General features: G+C 38.7%; 2 protein-coding genes across 5 annotated transcripts in view; both read left to right on the forward strand.

Moving 5' to 3' along the window:
• Positions 1–173: 173 nt before the first annotated feature.
• Positions 174–10,910, forward strand: hey2 (hes-related family bHLH transcription factor with YRPW motif 2). Its single transcript, XM_060915832.1, has 5 exons — positions 174–405; positions 3,767–3,845; positions 5,881–5,964; positions 6,079–6,160; positions 8,112–10,910. The coding sequence occupies exons 1-5, from the start codon at positions 323–325 to the stop codon at positions 8,645–8,647; spliced, it is 864 nt and encodes a 287-aa protein (XP_060771815.1). The 5' UTR covers positions 174–322; the 3' UTR covers positions 8,648–10,910.
• Positions 10,911–17,962: 7,052 nt separating this feature from the next.
• The window catches only part of pex7 (peroxisomal biogenesis factor 7), a 143,086-nt gene continuing 134,945 nt past the window's right edge, over positions 17,963–26,103 (forward strand). For 3 of the 4 annotated variants that reach the window (XM_060916458.1, XM_060916456.1, XM_060916459.1), the window contains exons 1-5: positions 17,965–18,358; positions 19,429–19,486; positions 19,582–19,732; positions 20,277–20,354; positions 23,787–23,895. In XM_060916458.1, coding sequence (XP_060772441.1) covers positions 18,253–18,358; positions 19,429–19,486; positions 19,582–19,732; positions 20,277–20,354; positions 23,787–23,895 — 502 coding nt within the window. In that variant the 5' untranslated portion in view covers positions 17,965–18,252. Of the gene's footprint in view, positions 18,359–19,428; positions 19,487–19,581; positions 19,733–20,276; positions 20,355–23,786; positions 23,896–26,103 lie in introns of all 4 variants that reach the window. The other variant, XM_060916457.1, reaches the window with a different exon arrangement.

Genomic DNA, 26,103 nt, shown 5'->3' on the forward strand with positions numbered 1-26,103 from the left:
TGTGTGTTAATAAAATAATCCTGAATCTTGATTCTTGACTCTTGAATGCAACTGAGTCATTTTGTTTCTCCTCCTGCTGCTGTTGTGATGTGGGCGTGGCATTAAAGTGGGGTGGTGGGCGTGTCCGGCAAGGGATGTGGGCGTGTCAGGAAAGCGCCCGAGGCTTGAGCACTCCGTGGGAAAAGAAGCTCAGAGGGATTCTGGAGGGGGGAAAAAAACGCAGTAGAGGCAGGCGCGAATGCGCGCGCGCGCCACGAACAGCTGTGCGCACATCGCTCGCGCTCCGGTCTCTCCGTTTTCAGTCCCGTGATCTCGCGCCGACATGAAGCGGCCCTGTGAGGACACGACATCCGACAGCGACATGGATGAGACCATCGACGTGGGCAGTGAGAATAATTACCCCGCGTGAGTGCAATAACAGAGGCTTATTTACAGTAAAGTGAAAAGATTTAGACTTTGTGTTTCACTTTCATTTTATTATTCTTTAATTTGCATAACTATCATTTGTTTATTTATTTTTTTATTATTATTGATACTAATGCATGGAGACAGGTTCAGATTTCTAAGGAAATATGTGTGGGAAATGACACTCACAGTGCAAACAAACAAACAAACAAAAAAATCCCTGAGGGTTGATAAACACCTACTGAGTTCATTTCTGGAATGATTAAAGTTCACATGCACAAAAAGAAAAGTATAAAGGAGTAGAAACTTGTTTTGCATGAAGAAGTGGACTGTGTGCAACCTTTTTATAGACACTGCAAGACTCCATGCTTGTTATTCTCTTCGGGGGAATTTGACTTCATATTGAAATTTCACGTGTGTGTGTGTGTGTGTGTGTGTGTGTGGTAAAAATGAAGCATAGAACACAAAATGGATAAAAATCCAACACCCCAAGCCATTGGTTTCTCATCCAGCAGCCTTGGAAACACTTTGCTTGGACAGCTGATACAAGGGTGTTGCTGAAGGATAGGGTTGTTTAAATTAACAGGCTGAAATGGACATTGTACAAATCTGTTGTTGGCTTGGTTTTGTTTATTTGTTTTGCTTTGAAGGGTGCCAATAATTCTCTCAATCTGAAAGAGACACTTCATCTTGACAGGTGATCATGAAATTTTATAAGATTTCATACTAATTCAAAGCTTTGTGGATATTATCATGTACTTGTAATTCCAGATTATAATGTCCATAATTTGACTCACTGGCTAATTATTTTAATTATAAAAAACTTAACTGGTGTTATTTCACTTAAGAAAATGACGGAACATGCACACACACACAAACAACAACAACAATAATAATAATAAATAATTTATGCAGGTTTAACACCTACAATGTTCAGTTATTTCCAGCTAGACTCAAATAAATATATAGAAAAAGTTGTTGTTTTTTCCCCCCAAGTAGATCGATTTCTTCTACTTTCAAGTTTTCATCTGCTACAATTAATATTAGTTGAAACCACATTTCCTTGGAAGGACATAACTCTTTCCTTTGCTTATAATCTATAAAAAGTTTGGAGATAGATAGCACTGCAAAATATTTTGCAACCCTTTGCATTCTTACTTTTGTGCATGTGGACTAGGTCTGGGAAACATGGGTAAAAATATCACATGATTCTCGAAGGCGTTTCTACGCTACACAACATGCATCATGATATATAGGTGACAAAAAAAATTATATGGAAAAAATCTAACACTGAATCTGTAAAAATCTGACTAACATTTTGCCATTATAAAGATACAAGTGCTTTCAATTATCTTGTAATTATTAAAAAAGTTCAAACATTTGATTAAAAAGGTATCACAATGTCCAAATATCTCAGAAAAATGTATTGTGGCATATTTTATCATGATATTGATGTTGTATCATCACATCTCCTGTCCCTAATGAAGACACCATCTTAAACTTCATCAGCTTTCAAATCAAGAACTGAAATGATCACCACAAAAATAATTTTTCTCCATTTCTTTTGAAGGGTGCCAATAATTCTCAATCCGAAAGAGGCACTTTAACTCTGTCGGTGTTACTACAATATTCTAAGATTTAATTCAACCCTTGTAGATTTTACCATGTACTCTATAATGGCCATGATTTAATCCTAAATCATTTTATTCCTGAATAATAATTATGAATAGAGAGGATAATTAAAATTAATCACCTTTCATGAACTGGCACACAAGGAAAGCCCCTATTGAATTACACGTACAGGGTTCATTTGTGTCAAGCCAGACTTGTATATAAAGATTGTCAGAGATAATAATCAGTGTAAGAGTCAATTAAATACTGTAAGATTTGATTCAACAACGAATAAAGTTAATTCTACACTGTAAGAGTCAGTTCAACACTGAGAATCAGGCTGGAGTTCCCCAAAAGCATCGCAGCAAAAAGATCATCATTAAATGGTAGCGCGAGCTCACAATGAAGACTCTCTCTCTCTCTCTCCTTGTTAAGATACTTTTAGAATTAAGAGGCTTTTGGGAAACCCACTGAGTTCAACACTATAAGAGCCTATTCAACACTTCATGAGTTGATTCAACACTACAAAAGTTGACTCAAGAGTCAATTCAACACTGTGTGAGTTGAATCAACAATCTAAGAGTAAAATCAACACTATAAGTCAATTCAGTATTGTAAGAGTCAGTTCAACACTGTATGAATTGATTCAACACTGTAAGAGTCGACTGAATACTTTGGGTCAATTCAACACTGTAAGAGTCAATTTAGCACTGTACTGTAAGTGTCAATACCTTGAACATTAATTCAAGGGTAAAAGGCTCAAAGACCCTACAGGTGCTAATTGCACAGAGCAAGATTCAATTCAACACTGTGAAACTCACTATATATTATATTCAACCCTACAAGTGTTAATTTACAGGTGTAAGTCCTAGCCGAATTTAATAATTAAATAATATTGGCTGGCGTTGAGTGGAATATCCAATATATTCCATTCAGCTAGCATGATATTGAAGGAGTCGAAGACTCCTTCAATATCATGCTAGCTGAATGGAATATATCTGATATACCACGAGAAAAGCGAGCCAATATTATTATTGTTGTTGTTGTTGTTGTTGTTATTATTATTATTATTATTATTATTCATACACATTGGCATTTTCAGTTCACTGCAACAGTTTACTGCAGGCACCGCTGGCAAACAAAGAAATGCTTCTGCACATGCACAGCAGAAAACGCTCACACTTAATATTCATGTCACCTCCGACATGTGACATTATGTTGTCTTGACAACCATACAATATCGTAAACCATATTCAACGCTCATTCTCCATTGGGTAGGGTAACGTAATATACATAGGATAATTGATATGCTAACAATATTGCATGCTATCAAACCAAATGAATGAAACCCCCTAGAAGGGAAGAGAACTCGTTTTTTTCCATTGAAAAAGTGTCCTGTTTGTATAATAATTGTTAATATTAAACTAAAATTTAATTTGACACTGTAAAAGTTAGTTGTACTCTTGGAGATGTGTTTAGTAGTCCATAAAGTTAGTCAGGATTTGATTCTCATTTTGATGATTAAAAATAATAATAGGGCAATACGGTGGTGTAGTGGTTAGCACTGTCGCCTCACAACAAGAAGGTCCTGGGTTCGAGCCCAGTAGCCAACGGGGGCCTTTCTGTGTGGAGTTTGTATGTTCTCCCCGTGTTTGCGTGGGTCGCACCACACCACATTGTCAATGATTATAATATAATAATCTGTTGTATTTGGTAATTAATGAATCTATTTCCATGTCTCTCATTCCAGTCAAAGCAGCAGCTCTTTTCTGAGATGCGCTTCTCCCACCACCACCTCACAGGTCATGGCCCGAAAAAAACGCAGAGGGGTGAGCAACTCAGCATCAGCATGATTATTACAAGGGATATACACACACAATTATTCGTTGAAGGCAAAGTGAATATCCGTGAATAATAATTGAGACGAAGTCAAGGTTATTATTCACTGATGTTCACGGAGCCTGAGGCAGATAATTGTTTTCGTATAAATACAAAGGTGATTGATTTTTTAAAATACGATTTAAAAGAAATATTCATTTCAAACTTCGAAACAGAAACGCAAATGTCATAAAGGCGCGGCTCAGACTTGTGTCACTTATTGATGCCGAGTCAGGTAAAATACTTTGCTTTGAAATCGATAAAATAAATCCCAATTCCACCTTACCTTTGAAGAGTTTTAGACCAACCTTCGTAGCATCTTTAGTGTTTTTAGGAACAGCAACATCATTTGTAATTCTTCTTCACTTACAGTGACGAAGCGATTGGCCGCCATTTTGCTGAGTCACTCGAGGTGATTATCGAGAAATAATCTGAATTTCTCAACTAATCAGCACGCATGACTTTCTATAATCACCTGCATATTTATACCAATAACATTGATTCATTTAGCGCTCATTTTCATTAGACATATTTGTATACACTGTTTTATGATTTCTCTGTTTTTATTTCCTTTTTCTGATTTTTTTTATTTGACAAGCTATTTTTATTTACTCATACTGGTTTTATGTTTCTTAATGTTTTCTGTATGGAATGAAATAACTGGGGATGTGCTTATATTTAACAGTTATGCACATTCAGTTATGTTTAACATCATTTTTCTTCCTCACTTATGATGACAAAACGATTGACTGCCATTTTGCAGAATCGCTCGAGGTGATTATCGAGAAATAGTCAGCACACGCAAATTTTCTATAATCGTGTCTGTATATATGACATGAGTGTTTTACTGGGAAATACACTACTCATTTTTCATATGAGCTACATCTGGAACATGGAGACCCAAAACTGACATAAATCTCTATATGTCACTCGTGAGGAAATTGACGAATTGTTTTGATAAATTTGGGTGCTTTTTGTTTGTGAATGTGTCTATATAATAAAAAGAAAAATCACACATTGGCTTGAGGATATGAAGTTTATCTTCTTGTGGGGCGGCACGGTGGTTAGCACTGTCGCCTCACAGCAAGAAGGTCCTGGGTTCGAGCCCCGGGGCCAGCGAGGGCCTTTCTGTGTGGAGTTTGCATGTTCTCCCCGTGTCCGCATGGGTTTCCTCCGGGTGCTCCGGTTTCCCCCACAGTCCAAAGACATGCAGGTTAGGTTAACTGGTGACTCTAAATTGACCGTAGGTGTGAATGTGAGTGTGAATGGTTGTCTGTGTCTATGTGTCGGCCCTGTGATGACCTGGCAACTTGTCCAGGGTGTACCCCGCCTTTCGCCCGTAGTCAGCTGGGATAGGCTCCAGCTTGCCTGCGACCCTGTAGAAGGATAAAGCGGCTAGAGATAATGAGATGAGATGAGATCTTCTTGTGTTGAAAAATTCACATTTTTAAAACACAATACATCACGGATCTGAGTGACATATTTCCCGATATTCCACTCACGTAATTCCCAGTGTTTGCCCTCTGACTAAACACGTGTTGTCAAAATGATGAACCAATTCAGAATTAAAATCCTTTTGATTAACTTGCATTTTTTTTGTGGATGTGTCCATATAATATAAAGAACATTACACGGTGGCGCGAAGATACAATATGAACTTCATATCTTTGCACCCTGACACCCACATTTTATATATATATATATATATATATATATATATATAGTGTGTGTGTGTGTATATATATATATAGTGATTATATATATATATATATATATATATATATATATATATATATATATATATCACTATATATATATACACACACACACTATATATATATATATATATATATATATATATATATATATATAAAATGTGTGTGTATATATATATATATATATATATATATATATATATATGTGTGTGTGTGTGTGTGTGTATGAAATGTGAACTGGTTACACTACAGTGTTGATTTGTTATTGCAGATCATCGAAAAGCGACGAAGAGACCGGATCAATAACAGTTTATCAGAGTTGCGTCGCCTGGTGCCAACTGCTTTCGAGAAACAAGTGAGTGTAAATGAAATGATTAAACCTGATATGTGCTCTGTATGTAAAAAGAAAACCAGCCCCAGTGCAGGATACGAAAAAGAAGCCTTAAATAATTTTTTTTCTGCTTCTTAGGGCTCTGCTAAATTAGAGAAGGCTGAAATACTGCAGATGACAGTTGATCATCTGAAGATGCTCCAAGCTACAGGAGGAAAAGGTAAAGAGTTAACCGACTCCCTTCCCCCCCTTCTCTCTCTCTCTCTCTCTCTCTCTCTCTCTCTCTCTGTCTCTCTGTGTTTGTGTGCGTGTTGTGAAACATGAGCGCTCGGCTCCTTTCGGCTCAGATTAAAGGAGTGGAAGTCGACGCTAATGGCAGGATTGAGCCCGTGGGAAAGCGCAGGCAGGACAAAAGCATCACTTGACCCCGAACTTGTGTTTGCTTTGATAAACCAGTGGGAGGCGAACGGGCCGCATTCACACACCCCAGTCCTGGGGGTGTGTTTGTGCTTTACTGCGAGTGTAAACTCAGTGCACTGGGGAGACAAAACAAACACACAAACAGTCCAAGTGTTCAGCACAGAGGGGCTCAGCGCCATGCTTCAGCCGCTGGCTTCATTCTAAGCTAACTGAAGAGCCGTCTTTAGAGGCATTTACCATTTAACCCATATGTTTGGGTAATGATCATCATAATAATCTTTATTTTGAGTCCAAAAATTTGTTTACATAAAAGTTTCAAATTGGATCAAGAATAAAACAATCCACAATTTTTCACAATTTCCATACATATCATGAAATGTGAAATTAAAAGATTTTTTAAAATAAAATAGACTTAAATGACTGATTTTGATATTTTTTATGTCCCAGTCCCTTTGTCTCTTCTTTCCACTCCCACCTGTGAACACACACTTTCCATCTACCCCCAGTGTTCAAAAAGCTTTTTGGAGACATTTTTCACAAAAATTGTAAATAAATTAGTTACCAGTATAGACTGGGAATTTTAAATCTAGTGGTTTAAGTGGATTATCATAAAGCATGTTATTTATTAACTAGTTCCTTAATTAAAACAAACAAACAAACAAACAAACAAAAAAAAAAACAGGTAAATCTCAATTCTTCAAGTCATTGACAATTTAAAGAACCTTTGATGAATCCTTTTTTCTCAGAGTGTGGGAAATCTCTGGGCTAAAAACAATGTTTACACCTTGACATTGGGATGGGCCATGTTTCCAACATGGTGTTGCTTTACGGCAAAAATTTTGAAAAATTTTGTTTTTTGGCTCAGTGACTTGGAAAGGTTTCCAAAGCTCGTGAGAATCACTGAGTAAGATGTTTAAGCCCTTAATTGCTCAATATGTCTCAATTATAAGTCAGTTTAGATTAAAACAAACAGCCAAATGAATAAATGTAAACATACAAAAACGATACTGAGTTAGCAGTGTACAGTATTGTGCAAAAGTCCTAGGCACATGTAAAGAAATGCTGTAGACCAAAGATGACTTAAAAATAATGAAATGAAATGTTTCAGCATTAAAAAAATACTATAAACAGCAGTAAGCCATAAGAAATGAAACAAAGTCAATATTTGGTGTGAGAGGACCCTTTGCTTTAAAAAATAGTAGTCTCCGGTACCATGAGTGCAGTTTTATAAGGAAATGAGCTGTAGGTTTTACTGAGCCTTACAGAATCAGTCACAGTTCTTCTGGACGCTTTGTCACACTTGCTTCTTAATTTTGCAGCATGTAGCCTTCATTATGTTTTCTTTTGTAATCTGAAGAGTGCTTTCTTATGCTACTCAGATACAAACTTTTTTTTCCCTGTAACCTTTAATTTTGTGCTGGAAAACGAACGTTTGGAACTCTAAAATGTTTTTGTACTGACTCGATAATGTAGAAGTCATAAAATAGAAATCTATAACAAAGTTTGTACGAAGAAAAAAAAAAGTGTGCCTGAGAATTTTGCACAATATTGTATGTGTACTGAATCAGCTGACATCCCTGATATTGGTATACTTATTGCCACGTTATCACTGGGTGAATAAGTGAACATGTTGATTTCACTTGGATGTTTGGAGTTTTGGATGTTAATCCAAGAAATGATATCCTGTTTTCATGACCACTGACAGTGAAAAGGGTTAACCATGCTTCATGCGTTGTCTTTTTCTCAATCAGGTTATTTCGATTTCCATTCTCTGGCCATGGACTTCATGAGCATCGGTTTCCGTGAATGTCTCACTGAAGTGGCTCGCTACCTGAGCTCGGTAGAAGGACTGGACTCGAGTGATCCGCTGCGCATTCGACTTGTGTCACACCTCAGCAGCTGTGCGTCTCAGCTCGTCGCCTCATCCATCACACACCACCCTCAGGCCCTGCACCCGCTCCACCCGCTGCACCCGCTACCCGCAACCTTTCTAGCACACGCCACACCATTACCTTCGTCCTCATCTTCCTCTTCAGAGCCACATCGCTCGTCCTTCTCTCATGCCGGCAGCATCGCACCGCCGCTCTCCACCTCACTGCTCTCGCTCTCTGCAGCCTTTCCTCTGTCGTTTCCCGCTGGATTCCCGCTCTTCGCTCCTGGCATGGCAACATCGGCGACCATCAGCCCCTCCATTTCCAGCTCATCCACATCATCGACGTCACAGCAGAGCAGCTCCAGCTCTGCTAAACCGTATCGGCCATGGGGGACTGAAGTGGGAGCCTTCTGAGTGCTGAGACTGACTGTAAACGCTGCTCTGTCAGCTGTAAGCAATTCAACAAGTGCCTGGCTGCATGTATCATTCAAGTAAACCTCATGGGAAGGGAAAACGGTGTGGATCATGGTTTTTTTACACATCACACATGGATGATTGCTTGGTATTTTCATTTCACTGAAATGGGCCCATCGCTGTTTCATTTTCCTATCTTTATCCTGACATTTCCCATGAAGAAAATGATGCGGTGTGAAAAACAACTTCAGAACTAAGAGCTTAGTAATGCTGAATCATGTCCAAGCTCAACAGCAGTCCTCGTGGGATTTGAACTCACAACCTTGCAGTCACCTTTACTGCTGAGCTACAATCCTTCCACTGAAATATATCATGTCTGTGCATAAAATCCCAGGAAACAATGCGAAATTTGAGAAATTATTTGTATGATGTAAACAGTTAACACTTATTCCATGAAACTGAGTCATACATGAGCCGATAGCCTATAAGCCATGTACGACGAGATTGTGGATAGAATAAAACAGTTATTCCACTCATTCACTGGATTTTGAGAAATAGAGCATTTTTTTATTTTTTGCAAATTCAATAAATAAAAACTTTATACAAAACGTCCGACAAAATTATTTCTGCTTAGAATGTAAACAAACTGGCAAAATGACAGTAGCAATTTGTGAAAAATGCTACAATAATAATTCTTGAAAAATAAAAAAAAGATACGTTCTTACCATCAAATACTTTCATTCCATATTTTGTTGCTTTTTTGTATTTTGGGGGGGTTTGTTTCCGAGTAGAGTTTTTATTTCATCCTTGGTTGGTTCAGCAACACGCTCTGCCATTTTGGTTTTCTCTACTCATGATATATGAGCTGATAGCCTAGTAGTAGAGTAGCCAATCAGGGCACGCAATTGTTCATATCCAGTGAATGTGGATAGAATAATGAGTATTATATTAAACATCCAGAAAAGGTTGGACGAGGCAAAACACATTAACAAAGACTAAAACATGACGTCAAATTCAGAAACACATGGAGGCTGTCGTTACTTATTAAGTGTCACTTTCTGGCTGATGATTGGATGCGATGTACAACTATCACAAGGACAAAGATTGCACTTTTTCTCTCTGGTATGTAGTTCATCTCATGAAAGTGATTTCATGAGTTTCATAAAGTGACTTATGCTATTACACTATTTCTTTCCTTTAGGCAAGTTTTCAGTTTTGTGTTTTCATATTTATATGAACACCATGCAAGCATATCTACAGTATAATAACATCGCATGAATGCCATTCATAAAAAAAATACATAACCATAAAATAAAAGTAAAAGCATTCTGAAAGTCGATTCATTTAAGCTCGTATTTCCTCTTACTCTAAAGATCCTTCGGCTTTTCTTTTTCCTCAGTCTCTCACACAAACACCAAGTAACCAATCAGCGACCAGAATGTGATGTTCAGTAAGGACATCCTTTTTTCATTTGAGATAATGTTGATGTGTTTTCAAATGTGTTGTGTTTTTGGTTTGTCTTTGTGGGGTATGGTCAAAAGAAAAGATAAGATATGTTACAAAATAACATCAACCTGCTCAAACAATAACCATTGGTCCTAGTTTTCTAATGAGTATGCTTGAGTGACACCCATTTATACTACATAGTCCTCATTAGTACAAAGATAATCCAACTTGAAGGACACAAAGCTGTGAGATTGGTGACAGTAAAACGTATGCAAATCTACCCTAAAATGAGCTCCGCTCACTTTCTATCTGAGTCTGCAAAGACTCCCGGCATTGTACACATATAAAGCCAATTTCTATGAGATGATGCTTTCCTGTGACTTTAACCATCAGATGCACTGTCTGATTCTCAAATCTTTTATTTCACTTAAAATAAAACCCCAATAAGCCAAAGGTTTTCCAGATAATCACAGAACAGTTGAGGTGTGAATGTGGTGTGTGTATTGTGAGGAACTAACCACTCGGTCTGTAAATATGTACATGTGTAAGAGTGTATCTAGAGTTTATACTGGAGCTGTATATTGTGATGGTGATGCACTTCGGTCACTACTGCCTGGAGAGACGGGATTCTCTCGATGATATGTGCGCTACAGCTTTCACTGTTCGCTCGTGTTATGTCAGATTTGCCAGTAAATCACACTACTGTATCTTTTTTTAATCCCCATCCTGCTCTTGTAATATGTAACCATTTTTCTATGCAAAATGAACAAAAAAAGAAAAAGAAAACATGTCACAGATTAAAATTCAGTCCTTTTTATTTGCTCTAGTCTTCATCCTTTCTTTCACCCTCACCCACAAACCGGAGGACAGACTTGTTTATTGAAATGCAACCCAAATTCCAGAAACTATTTGGTGAAGGAAATAATCTGCTTTAGTGTGGTTCTATAATAACACAAAACAAACCATCAAAAGGATGGAACAAACAGATGAAGTTATTCATGCCAGTTTGGAATGGAGAGATTTTCAGAAGCGAAGCACTTTCTTCATTTACTTTCAAGCATTTTAGTCTGAGTGGATACAACAACAATTTCACTGAAAAATAAAATAGAAAAATTAAACCAAAACACTGCAATGCAACTGAATGATCCATTCTAGTTGATCACATGGTGATGATTAATTTTCTATAATAATAGATGCACCAAATAAAATAATAAAAAAATATAATTGTACATATTGTGACGTTTTCTAGAAGGAGATGTTTATCTAGCATTTATGGAAGGAGTCTCCAGTGTCAGGGCTTTGTAGCAGCCAGAGCTATGTTTTTGTTTTTTGTTGTTTTTTTAATCTTGTTAAAAGAAAAAGAATATCTGGTGAGGGAACGAATGTTTATAGCTGCTATAACATTACAGAAGCTAACTACTGTAATATACAGAAATATACAGTATACAGTCCTGTGCAAAAGTCTTAGGCACATGTAAAGAAATGCTGTAATAATTTGAAATTTGAAAATTTTCAACATTAAAAAATACTATAAACAGCAGTAAGCCATAATAAGTAAAACAAAGTCAATATACGACCCTTTGCTTTAAAAAAAAAATAGTCATCTCGGGTACAATGAGTGCAGTTTTATAAGGAAATGAGCTGTATGTTTTACTGAACATCTTGCAGAACTAGCCACAGTTCTTCTGGACACTTTGACTATCACACTTGCTTCTTAATTTTGCAGCAAAACCCAGTAGTCTTCATTATGTTTTCTTTTTTAATCTGAAAAGTGGTCTCATATGGAATATGCTGCTCAGATACAAACTTTTTTTCTGTAACCTTTAATTTTGTGCTGGAAAATGAACGTTTGGAACTCTAAAATGTTTTTGTACTGACTCGATAATGTAGAAGTCATAAAATAGAAATCGATAAAGTCTGTATGGGAAAAATGGGGGTAAGACTTTTGCACAGTACTGTGTAATCATTAACAAGTTACTGTCATGTAACACTTTGGGACATGGTGTTATTGGAAAATAATCAAGTCTAAGGTGGGGCTTCATCACACCACACCATCGTGGATTATTTTCCTATAACAGCACGCCCTGTTAGCCAATTGAGTACAAGTGTGTAAGTGGAATCTTGTCATGCTTTTCATTATTTTTCACCAAACCATCCTTTTAAAAATATTGAGTACACTGAGAAAAAAAATAAAGATCTAGAAATTGTAAAAGGTGCAGGAGCTGCTAAAGGTTCATTACTGATCCCTGCAACAGGTTTTTTTGTAAGAAGCGAGTTAGAAACCTTTGTGAAAAGTAAGAACATGTAACTCCAAAATACAACAACAAAAAATAACTCGATGAATGATATGAACTTCGATGTGAATAATATATGAAATTCACACATATGACTTTTAGACATTTCATGTTCTACATTTTGTACACTTGAACTAGGGCATTTTTTTCCACATAAGATTAATTTGTTTTCATGTTAATTTTTCACATGATGTCATGTGTGTTTATTTGAATTCAAATGTGCAGCCACAACATCCTAAAATCCAGCTTCAGGTGATTTCCGCATCTGATCACATACTGTACATTATAAGGAACTACATGTACTCCAGTATGTAAACCTGCTCCTTGAAACAGTATTAAACCGATCTCCTATAATTAAACCAATTTCATCAGCTTTTAATAAATGTTCCTAATGACCTCCATAAGAAGACACCATTCAAGCAAGAACACGTCTCCAGAGAGAACTTCAAGCCTACACATGAACTGCAGCCGTTTTGGTGTGTGTGTGTGAACCTCAGGCCTCGAAATTTGCAACCTTCATAGCATTAACTGAGAACAAGAGAGGTCACTCCTCCCAAAATGGCTCTTGGTGCCCTGCTAATCCACTCCCTTTATACTGGACAGTTTTACACGAGTAAATCACTGTCACGCCATTAAACCCTGTCCTTACATTCCTAAAAGGGAAAAGTATCAGCATTTCCAAGTGAATGGGGATTAGGGCAAACGGCGGCTGCAGACTGCAGACATGCATGGGAATGGAGCGGGCCCATAAATCCGCCGCTTATCTGCTTTAGAACGCTGTTTCTCAGGCCCATGGCTTTGAAGAGACCATCGTATATCAGAGAGAAATATGATCTTCACATCACACACCACTAAAAACACTGGTGTGATAAAATCCAGCTGGGTTTATATCGCTCTTTATACCATGTACAGAAAACAAGAAGCGATTCATATAGTAATCTTTAGAATCATTGTGGTGCTATTGAGATTTCGTTCTCATTTCAGGTCTACAGAAAGAATGTGATGCAGTGGTGCTTTAGTGCTGTTGGTCCGACTCTCTCACCTTCTCGTTACACTCAGCAAAAACAGATCAGCATCCAAGGCTTCAATTTTCATGCTAATATCTCTGTCAATACCATCACGCTCGACATCTTGTACTGTAGATATCACTAACTAATCGAGTCTCTGCTGTCACTCATCTGTATCCACATTCTGGGATACAACCAGCGAACAATTTTAGTGCCAGACATTCAGTCCGCGACCAAATAAAACAAGTACGGACCAGGAAATAATCTGATTGATCGGTTTGTGTGCCCGATTGTTTCAAATAACAAATAAATTGAACAGAAATATAGCAAAAGTTGTATTCTTACCGAATCATAGTCTTGTTTTCATTCGCCGCCATTTCTGGATGGGTCACCGATAACATCGCCTCCTTATTTTCATCTTGCATATTATTTTATTTTTTTATTTTTGCCGACAGAGGAAAAATAAAACATAATTATGACCAGAATAAATAACATAAAATAAGATACATCATACATGGATAATGATATTAACATTTTAAAATTAATGTTTTTACATTAAAATTAAAAACACATGCACGAAAATGACCATTCATCTGTCGGGACAGGGACCAGCTAGTTACTGTCATGATAACTAGTTACTTTTCATAGCAGCTGGTCCTTGAGACCAGAGCCTAAGATGGACACTGGCAACAACACCACTACTTCTCATTGAACATTTTTATGTCTGAAACTAATTATTTTTTTCTCCTATTAAACAGCGTCGTCACCCTGTGATGTCAAAGCGACACAAAAGCATCAGCGTCTCACAGGAGTAATGAGAATACAGAACCAACCAACAAGGAAGGACCGGAATCACTGAGGAGGCCACAAATATTTCAGTATAATCTTTTTAACACGTCGAAATGTGTTTTTAACTGGAGTTTTGCTTTAAAGGGCTGATGACACGAACATGACTCTATGCAATTTCTTAAATAAACTATACAACATGGCAAACGTTAGATTTCTGTTATAATTACGTGAAAAGAAGCTGTTGTTACGCGAATATCCAACTTTTAATTGCACAGCGCAAGAAAACTGGGTCCGTGGCTCGCGGCCATGCTGTGACGTCAGCGGAAGAACACGCTGAGGTTCACTGGCTGTTCTACTCTGGTTCTACTCAATGGAAATGGCGCATGAAAGCGCTGGTGAACTCTCTAGTGCTAGCTCTTCTTCTTCTGGGAGTCTAGAATTGTGTTGATCTCTTCCGAATAGAATCTATGATAGCCTACCCTCTTTACCCTTTGCCTCTCGTTGCTAGGCGGCAGTTACATGAAAGCCGCAAGCTTTCACAAGCAAATACATGACTGATATCACGCCGACTTTATGATTACATTTATGGTTATCATGTAGAATCTATAGCTCTACGTACCTTTATCTTATGTCGTTTCACAACACATGTTCTGACAGGAGGACTGTCTTTGGATCCGGCATAGCTACTAGTAGACCCCCTCCGGAATACTGGCAGTGTTGCCAGATTGGGAGGTTTCCCGCCCAGTTGGGCGGTTTCAAGTGCATTTTGGTGGGGTTTGAACATATTTTGGGCTGGAAAACTTCAGCAGTATCTGTTGCCAGATACTGCTGATGTTTTCCAGCCCAAAATATGTTCAAAACCCACCAAAATGGACTTGAATCCGCCCAACTGGGCGGGAAACCTCCCAATCTGGCAACACTGTGTAGGCACTGCTGATGGTAGTAACACACTTTGTGCTGAACTGAACACCCAAGAGATTCTTTTAAGCTGGGAAGGGTGTCAAAACAATCCAAATCGAAGTGTTCAGAGCACAGGACGGATGTTGGTGAGGGCTCCCACTTGTCACGAGTACGCCTGACTTGCTTCACCCACTTCGCATGCAGCTCGGGATCTCTGGGAAACTTGAATAAACTTACCACTTACCCCATCCTTGTGGGTTTTGGAGCAAAAGCCGGCAACACAACGCGAAGGCATAATAATTATATATATATATATATATATATATATATATATATACAGTGAGAGTAAAAAGTATTTGATCCCTTGCTGATTTTGTTGGTTTGCCCACTAATAAAGACATGATCATTCTATACTTTTAATGGTAAATGTATTCTAACATGGAGAGACAGAATATCAAAAAGAAAATCCAGAAAATAGCTTTAAAGAATATATTTTAATTGATTTGTATTTCATTGAGGGAAATACGTATTTGATCCCCTAGTATGCATTAGGAGTTCTGGCTTTCACAGACCAGTTAGACACTCCCAATCAACTTGTTACCTGAATTGAAGACACCTGTTCTAACTAAATCACCTGTATGAAAGACACCTGTTCACAGAATCAGACAATCAGACAGATCCCAAACTCTCCAACATGGGTAAGACCAAAGAACTCTCTCAGGACCTCAGAGACAGGATTGTTGACCTGCACAAATCTGGAATGGGCTACAAAAACATTAGCAAGATGCTGGGTATTAAAGTAACAACCATTGGTGCAATTGTGAGAAAATTTAAGAAGTATAACATGACCATCAATAGACCTCGGTCTGGTGCTCCACCGAAGATTTCACCTCGTGGGGTGGCAATGATCATGAGAACTGTGAGAAATCGGCCTGCAACCACACAGCGGGAGTTAGTGAATGACCTCAAGGCAGCTGGGACCACAGTCACCAGGAAAACAATTGGCAACACTTTGCGCCGCAATGGATTAAAATCCTGCAGTGCCCGAAAGGTACCCCTGCTTAAGAAGGCACACGTGGAGGCCCGCCTAAAGTATGCCAATGATCACCTCAAAGATGTACAAAGTGATTGGGAGAAGGTTCTGTGGTCAGATGAGACCAAAATTGAACTATTTGGCCTAAACTCTACTCGTCATGTGTGGAGGAAGAAAAATGCTGCCTATGACCCCAGGAACACTGTGCCCACCGTCAAGCATGGAGGTGGAAGCATTATGTTTTGGGGGTGTTTCTCTGCCATGGGCACAGGGCTACTTCACCGCATCAGTGGGAAGATGGATGGAGCCATGTACCGTGCAGTCCTGAGGGACAACCTCCTCCCCTCTGCCAGGAAGTTGAAAATGGGCCATGGTTGGGTCTTCCAACATGACAACGACCTGAAGCATACAGCAAAGGCAACAAAGGAGTGGCTCAAGAAGAACCACATTAAGGTCATGGAGTGGCCCAGCCAGTCTCCGGACCTCAATCCAATTGAAAATCTATGGAGGGAGCTGAAGGTCCGAGTTGCCAAGCGACAGCCCACCAACCTTAATGATTTAGAGAGGATCTGCAAAGAAGAGTGGGCCAAAATTCCCCCTGATATGTGTGCTAACCTTGTGGTTAACTACAACAAACGTCTGTCCGCTGTGCTTGCAAACAAAGGCTTTACCACCAAGTATTAAATGCTTTTGGCTAGAGGGATCAAATAATTATTTCCCTCAATGAAATACAAATCAATTAAAATATATTCTTTAAAGTTATTTTCTGGATTTTCATTTTGATATTCTGTCTCTCCATGTTAGAATACATCTGCCGTTAAAAGTATAGAATGATCATGTCTTTATTAGTGGGCAAACCAACAAAATCAGCAAGGGATCAAATACTTTTTACTCTCACTGTATATATATATATATATATATATATATATATATATATATATAATGTCTAATAAAAATACCAATAATGATAAACTGAACACCTGCCGCATCAACAACAAACTGGTAAGTTAGGAGGAAGGTTCTTTCGCTGACGTCATATAGCTCCTCCTCCTCCTTCGTCTCCTGGGTGCTGCAGCCCCGTCAAATTTGCCCAGATAGCCGCGTTTTTTATCATAACTTATAAAATAGGCGCCTTCGTGAATTAATATATGGATCATCGGGAATTACTTTTTATGTTATAAAACATCGCCAAAGATGTCAAAAACGTGTCATCAGCACTTTAAAATGACCACACAAATATTGAGTGATGATTATAAGAGCAATTGCACCACACAGTGGTGAAACTGTGCACTACACCTCATGCCTTTACACGTTCATTAAACATCCTGACAGTGTTTGACTGAATAATTTCTTTTTGAGGGAACTAGACAAGACGGGAAAAACTCCTGCCACTAATTTAACAGCTTTAATCAAGAAATCAAGACCATTAAAGGATTGTGGCGCTTTTTCAACTCATATAAAGCACTTGAATTTTGTGTGCTGCCAGAGCGAGGCAAGTGTAACATCCGGGAACGTTCGAGAATTTAATATATATATTTGTGCTTATCGGGTGCTATGACGACCGTTAAATAAGAATACTTGTAATAACAAGCACTGTAACAAATAGAAAGAAAGAAAGAGTTTGGTGGAGAAACTATGACAAACTCCTGAACCAATGAAAGCCTATAATGTTGACTTCGTCACGACCAATCACCGCAAGACGCTGAGGGCTGAATCCCAAACTACTCCTCCTTAACTAAATAGTGCACTACTTAAGGGTTTACAATCCCTTATTTTAGAGTCTATATAGTGCACACGTATAGAAAATATGAGCTATTTGTAATTTGTTCGGTTTTCGGAACCAAAACAAGGAAGTAGTAGGAAACATGTGAATCAGTAACGTTAGCATTAAATGTTATACACTGATTTTGTTTACTTAAATACACAAATTACGTGAGTTAATATTTTTAGCGAGTGGTACAGTTTAATAATTTTTGTATTTGTATTGTGTATTAACAGAAGCTTGGTTATGTTGGGTCAATAATGTTTGTTTGTTAGTAATGCGCTGATTTGGAAATGTTTTAGCATTAGAAAACGGTGAAGTGATTTTTCTGGATATTTTCGGAGTAATGTCGGTGTAGATGAAGGAGAGGTAGGATGAAATGGTTCAGGTGTCCAGCTCGACACGGTTACGCAGTGGAAGTGTCCCCGTTTCTCCCCAACACATTGGCCTGCGCTACAGCTCAGTATTATGGCATAGCAGGTAAATGAAAGAAAGAACGTTAGTTTTTGGTGGAGAAACTATGTATGGGTATTTAGTTTACACTACCAGCTGCAAATACAATGTTGTACAGTGTGTCTTTTCTTTTTGCATGGCTTCTGTAACAAAACAATTTCCCAGCTTGGGATCAATAAAGTAAATCTATCTATCTATCTATCTATCTATCTATCTATCTATCTATCTATCTATTGATTTTCCTATAACAGTGTGGCCCAAAGTGCTTTTATACCACAGCAGTTTGCCAAGAATTGACGATTTTATATTTATTAGTTGATGATACTTAAGAACTTCATACTTGCAGACTTCACAACATTAAATGTTGTGAAATGTCCAAGAGACAAGTTAGTTCCTGTTAGCAGCTATAAACGGTCATTCCTTCACCAGAGTCTCTTTTTTTCTCTCTCTTAAAGCTCATTTCATTATCTGCTTTATCCTGTTCTACAGGGTCACAGGCAAGCTGGAGCCTATCCCAGCTGACTACGGGCGAAAGGCGGGGTACACCCTGGACAAGTCGCCAGGTCATCACAGGGCTGACACATAGACACAGACAACCATTCACACTCATATTCACACCTACGGTCAATTTAGAGTCACCAGTTAACCTAACCTGCATGCCTTTGGACTGTGGGGGAAACCGGAGCACCCGGAGGAAACCCACACGGGGAGAACATGCAAACTCCGCACAGAAAGGCCCTCGCCGGCCACGGGGCTCGAATCCGGACCTTCTTGCTGTGAGGCGACAGCACTAACCACTACACCACCGTGCCGCCCCCTATCTTAAAGCTAATTAGACAAAAAAAAGTGCGGCTTGTCATGTTACAGAGAAACTGCAAACTCTGTTAAACCCATGAGCCAACATTTTAGTGAAAGATATTTAAATTTAAAAAATCCAAATTAGAATTTCATTATAAACAAATCCTGGATGCTATTGAAGGTCAAATGTTAATGATATAAAATCAGTATACATGTCATTCAGAGTAAATCTTTCCCTTAATGTAGGCATATTGTGTAATGTTTATTCAGAGTGTTTAAAATTTTGATCTATGTTTCAGGATGCGGAACACTGTTGGTGCTGGAGCAGAGAGAATCGGATATTTTGCTGATGAGAAGGTATTGTTTGGACATTTCCATTGCTTTTCCATTTCTGTTTATATATTTGGCACAGACTTCCGGACCCCTTGCTGCATTTTCTTCCTCATGTATAGCTTTGACTGGAACGATGGGCTCTTTGACGTGACATGGAGTGAGAACAACGAGCATGTGCTGGTGACCGGAGCTGGTGATGGTTCACTACAGATTTGGGACACTGCCAACCTACAAGGGCCTATCCGAGTGCTGAAAGAGCACACTCAAGAGGTGAAAGGCATGACTTAGTTATTCTTTAGGATTCTACACAAGATGTAGCACTTTTGCATATTGTTTGTCAGAATGATCCAAGTGATTTTTTTAATTTAAAAAAAAAATGACTGGGGGGCAGAATTAATCTTAGGGTTGGAAAAATGTACAGAAGAAACCAGCCAGATTTCTCTTGGAGCATTATTGTGACAATCTTCCTTGCCATTATTGGTTGAGGAACACTATTAAACATAACAAATTGCACTGTTAAAATGATATTTAAGTGATAGAGATGATGATCAGGCAGTTTTGACCTGAGATTAGGTGAAATAAAAAGAAATGGCAGCTTTTATTGTTATGTGCATCCCAGAGCATTGGAAGACCTTTTCATTGTCTGATTCCATGCATATTGTTAAGATTGCTAATAATAGGTGGACAAATCAAACATTTTTTATATTCTTCTATTATTTCTTTCTGTGTATTGAAAATTTAAAGACCCTCCCTGAGTCAGTGAGAAATTTGTAAATAGCAGAACAGCAGTGTTGAAGTGTTACTCTGTGTTCAGGTGTATGCAGTGGATTGGAGCCAGACACGGACTGAGAATCTGGTGGTGTCAGGATCCTGGGATCACACAGCCAAAGTGGTGAGAAAGAGCACAAATCCTGGCTTAAAAGTAACCCATTTTTGTGGCTACTGCCTCATATAGAGGCTGTAGCCACTATGTCATCGTGATGTAAGAATGAGACCCCTTTTACACGTAGCGGGTATCTATAAAAACGGATATTTATTTATGCGGTTGCACCCATCATTTACACGTAAACGGAGGTTTCAGTCACTGAAAACGGCTGCTTTTGAAAACTCCGGGCAAAGTGGAGATTTGTGAAAACTCCGTTTTCATGCCTGCGTGTAAATAGTGGAAAACAGAGTTTTCTCCGTGTTATGGGGAAAACGGAGTTTTAGCATTGTGATCTGACGGTCCCTCCTCCTTGGCTTTCAGATCTCTGGTTGGCTTTCTATTTGTTTGACATGTTTTTGACAGCCTTCCCTGGCTGTTTTTGAGCATTATGTTAACGGAATTATTTTCTAGTACGGGAAGGAGAAGATACCCGTTTTCATAAATACCCAGCTACGTGTAAAGGAAGTATGAGTGTAACAATAGTGCACTGCGCATGCACATACAGGTGTGCCTATTAAAATGACTGGCGAGTGTATACAATTCGGTTCACTATTGGAAATCAATGGAATAGACTAAAGAAATCGCTTTCAGACATGTTTATGCTTATTACCAGGGGAAAGTACATTCCTATTTTAAAATATACTCCAGGTTGTCCCCCTTTCCTCACCATCTTCAGCCAGTGGTCCTATGTGTGATGTAGATGTAATGCACTTCTGAGTTGTTATGGGAAGTTGTCGAAAAGAATATTGAGACCACTGAGCTCTAGTGCCAGGCCTTTTCTGGGAAATAAGAGTTTTGGTCATGGCGACAGTGTGTGTATGTCAGCCTTGGTTAGGAGGTTTCAGTTTTGAAAACTGTAAGAGGTAAAAGTAGAATAATATAAAGTACAGACACTCGGTGTATTTTACTTCTGTGATTTTTAAATTGCTCATTTTTGGATTACACTTCATTTTTGTGGCTACTGCCTCATAGAGTAAATATATATGTTATATTTACTGTATGGGCATGGTATCAGAAAGCAATTTTATTTAGGTTTGGTTGTCTGTTTGCTTGTAAGTAGGATTGTGCAAAGCCTACTAATCCAATTTCCATGAAACTTGGTGGAAGGATGTAGCATAGGCCAAGGAAGAACCCAGTAAATTTTGGTGCAGATATGAGTCACGGGGCGGAGCCACAAATTTAGTTTCTCTTTTATTAACATCGTGAGATACGGCATTTAGCCTTGTGCTCAACAATGCCAGACATGGCAGTAAAATTCACTAGTGAAAAAAACATAGCCAATGTAGGAATATGATGACTCCATCACAACCCAAATCTATATTCGGGGGGACCAGTAATCCTCTGGGATTTAGATATAGGCTAGTTGCTCAAATGTAATGCACAAAGTAGACGACAGCGGTTTTAAAATATGTCTTAATGAGGAACAAACAGGTTGCGGAATCACTGCCAGTAAGTTGACTAAGTTGTTGTTCTACTTTTTCTTTTGACTGTTCCTGTTTGGAGTCACCACAGCGCATATCTCTCCATCTCTTCCTGTCCTCCATATCTTTTTCTGTAACACCAACCGTCCTCATGTCCTCCTTCATCACATCCGTAAATCTCATCTTTGGTCTTTCTCTCTTCCTTCTACCTGGCAACTCCATCTCCAGCATTCTTTTCCCAGTATACTCTGCATCTCTCCTCTGCACGTGTCCAAACCATCTCAATCTAGTCTTTCTTGCTTTGTATCCAAGACGTCCTACATGTGCTGTCCCTCTAATCTTCTCGTTTCTAATCCTGTCCAACTTTGTCAGTCCCCAATGAGAATCTCAGCATCTTCTGCTCTGCTACCTCCAGTTCAGCCTCCTGTCTTTTTGTCAGTGCTGCTAATTCCAAACCATACAACATCACTGCTCTTACTACTGTCTTGTACACTCTCCCTTTCACGCTTGCTGGCAACCTTCTGTCACAAATCACTCCTGATACACTTTTCCATCCATTCTAACCTGCCTGCAATCTCTTTTTCACTTCTCTTCTGCACTCACCATTACTTTGTACAGTTCACCCCAGATATTTGAACTCATCTGCTTTGACCACCTCTGTTCCTTGTAACTGAACCATTCCACTGTTCTCACTCTCATTCACACACATGTACTCTGTCTTGCTGTCTCCATACTATCTTGTAGTACTATCTCCATGTCTCTAAGTTTTCTTCTACTTGCTCCCTGTTCTCACTACAGATCACAATATCATCTGCAAATATCATTGTCCATAGGGCCTCTTTCCTGATGTCATCTGTCAACCTGTCCATTACCATTACAAACAAGAAAGGGATTAGGGCCAAGCCCTGGTGCAATCCAGCGTCCACCTTAAATACTTATTTGGGCTCAAAGAGTAGAAAAAAATCATTCAAATCTAATTCAGCTCCACCTACTTAGACCTGGGCTGTTTCACAGTCAGGGTATCAGAGTGGATTATATGGGCTGGATTAAGTATTACTGAAGTATAATAAGTACTTGTGAAGTGAGGATTAGCTCTGCATGAACAACTAACACCATCCCACCTGCAAATTAGCCATTTGTTTGTATACATGCATATGCCAGTCTGACATACTATTAAGTAACCCTGTTTTGACCATTTTTTATGTTTCAACCTTATTTGGTCTAGTTTAAAGAGGTTGCCAATCCTAATATTAAGCCATTTTACAGCCTCTGAATAGTTTAGTTGGAGCCTTATTTCATACTTGAAGAATTATTGCCAACAAAGTTGGCCATAAATGGCCAAGACAAGTTACCTTATTAAATATATCCTTGTGATAGGGTCACAAGGGTATATTTAATAAGGTAACTTGTCTGTCAAAAATGTCCTCTCTGGTAATGTGGTCCTTATTAAAGTTGAAAAAAAATGCAGTTCTTAGACAAGTAGCTAATGAGTCTGAACGTCCAGGTCCATATAAGTACTGTCACGTAAGGTGATATACTTAGCTTCTTAAAATGAACTACAGTGGTTACTAACAAAAATACATGATGTTTGTCTCTCAAAAATGGTCCTCTCTGGAAAAAGAATTATGCTCTCACCATTAGCCAGGTAACAACACAGTGCTGTTTGTATTCCAGCTACAAATTCTTGCCACCAACAGCATTCGGCAGAAAATAAATTTCCATCAAGAGCCTTATTTAGTTCACAAATTGTGCCAAAAAACTGGACTTGATTTTTTTTATGTTAGTGACACAAACTTGTGTACCTTGACCGTGAAACACCCCACCTAATCTTGACACATTTTAGGAAATCTTGCCTCATGCACCTTTTTAATTTAAAAATTAAATTACCACTTTATCCCGTTTAAAATGATATGGACTGTGAGCTGTGAACTACAGTATATGGAGCATGTTTGCTATTAAAAAAAGTGTTTTTCCACAGTGGGACCCAGAGCACCCTCAGTCTGTGTGCACACTTCAGGGTCACGAGGGAGTCGTGTACAGCACCATCTGGTCTCCACACATCCCAGCCTGCTTCGCCTCAACCTCGGGTAAGTGCAGGAGCAGGAAAATTTTCTAACATTTTGGCATTGTTGAAATTTTTTCCTGTCTCCAAGCAGTGTGTTTCTGGACTTACTGATTTTGATTGATGCATGAAAAAACATAACATTATTATTATTATTTATTTATTTATTTATTTATTTTAAGATTTTTTGGGGGGGCTTTTTTCACCTTTATTGGATAGGACAGTGTAGAGACAGGACAGGAAATGAGTGGGAGAGAGAGATGGGGAGGGATCGGGAAATGACCTCGGGTCGGAATCGAACCCGGGTCCCCGGATATATGGTATGGCACCTGAGCCACGACGCCCCCGTAACATTATTTTTTTTTAAAAAGAGCCACACTCTAAAAACAGGAACCATAAATGCACCCATACACACACAGTTCTTGAGGTTGCCATGTTTTTGAGGGCACAATAACAAACCCGTGCTAAGATCTAACAAACACCACTGTGTTAATTTATCACATAAAGAGACAAACTATCATAACTACTGGAGCAGCACATCTACCATAAGTGCTGTAAGTAAGGGGAAAACTGTTGAAGAACATGCCTGCTCTAAAACGCGAAGAAATACACACAGTTAAAGTTAGAGCATAAATAAAGACTCATCAAGAGAGAGACAGAATTGTGCATCACAATTTATTTTTATATCCAATCTAGGAGTTTTATTTCAAAGGCAATAGAAGTCAGTGGTTTGTACAATGATAGCAATATACAAGTAATGAAAATTGAATCTGTATAATTTTATCTATAGGCGTCATTTCCATCCATCCATTATACATAACCGCTTATCCTGTGTAGGGTCGTGGGCAAACTGAAGCCTATCCCAGCTGACAAGTTGCCAGGTCATTGCAGGGCTGGCATATAGAGACAAACAACCATTCACATTCACACCTAGTGTCAATTTAGAGCCACCAGTTAGCCTAACCTGCATGTCTTTGGACTGTGGGGGAAACCGGAGCACCCGGAGGAAACCCACACAGACACGGGGAGAACATGCAAACTCCACACAGAAAGGCCTCCCATCGGCCACTGGGCTCGACCCCAGAACCTTCTTACTGTGAGGCGATAGTGCTAACCATCACACCACCGTGCCACCAGGCATCATTTCACTTAAGCAAATTGGTCATAACAGTAAGTGAAGCAGGAGCTTGTAGGCACCTGGATGGTATTAGTATGATTAGGACAGATGTCAGGGCTTGTAGGCCTCAGAGAGGAGAGGTCATAGAGGAGGACCTTGTGATGTTTTTAGGATGGGTACCCTGGGATTGGAAAGAAAAACAGATAAAACTGTCCAGTATAGTGAATCAATAGTCTTAATCTTTAGGATGGTCTGAGTGACACGAAAAGAAAATACCCAATAAACTGCACAGGAATGAAGGACTCTTGAGACGAGGCCATCATAAAAAAAACTCCAATGTGAACAGATCAGAGAGTACACGCCTCTCTCTCTCTCTCTCTCTCTCTCTCTCTCATATATAGTTCCCTCTGAAAGTATTGGTACGGAAAGGCCAAATTCATTTTGTGTGCGCTTTATACACTGAAGACATGTTGGTTTGAGATCAAAAGATGAATATGAGACAACAGATCAGAATTTCCCCTTTCATTTCCTCATGTTAACATCTAGATGTGTTAGACAACCCAAAGCCACTCAATTTTCAGCAAAAGTATTGGTACAGATAGCCTTGAAGAATATATAAAATACGCCACTCATATTTTTGATAGAAACTACATCTTGGACATGGAGAACCAAAACTGTGACATAAACCTCTATATGTCACTCATAAGGAAATTGATGAATTGTTTTGATAAATTTGGGTTAATTTTTATTTGTAAATGTGTCTATACAGTGGTGCTTGAAAGTTTGTGAACCCTTTAGAATTTTCTATATTTCTGCATAAATATGACCTAAAACATCATCAGATTTTCACACAAGTCCTAAAAGTAGATAAAGAGAACCCAGTTAAACAAATGAGACAAAAATATTATACTTGGTCATTTATTTATTGAGGAAAATGATCCAATATTACATATCTGTGAGTGGCAAAAGTATGTGAACCTCTAGGATTAGCAGTTAATTTGAAGGTGAAATTAGAGTCAGGTGTTTTCAATCAATGGGATAACTATCAGGTGTGAGTGGGCACCCTGTTTTATTTAAAGAACAGGGATCTATCAAAGTCTGATCTTCACAACACAT

Source organism: Neoarius graeffei, chromosome 3 (genome assembly GCF_027579695.1).
Source record: "Neoarius graeffei isolate fNeoGra1 chromosome 3, fNeoGra1.pri, whole genome shotgun sequence".
NCBI lineage: Eukaryota > Metazoa > Chordata > Actinopteri > Siluriformes > Ariidae > Neoarius > Neoarius graeffei.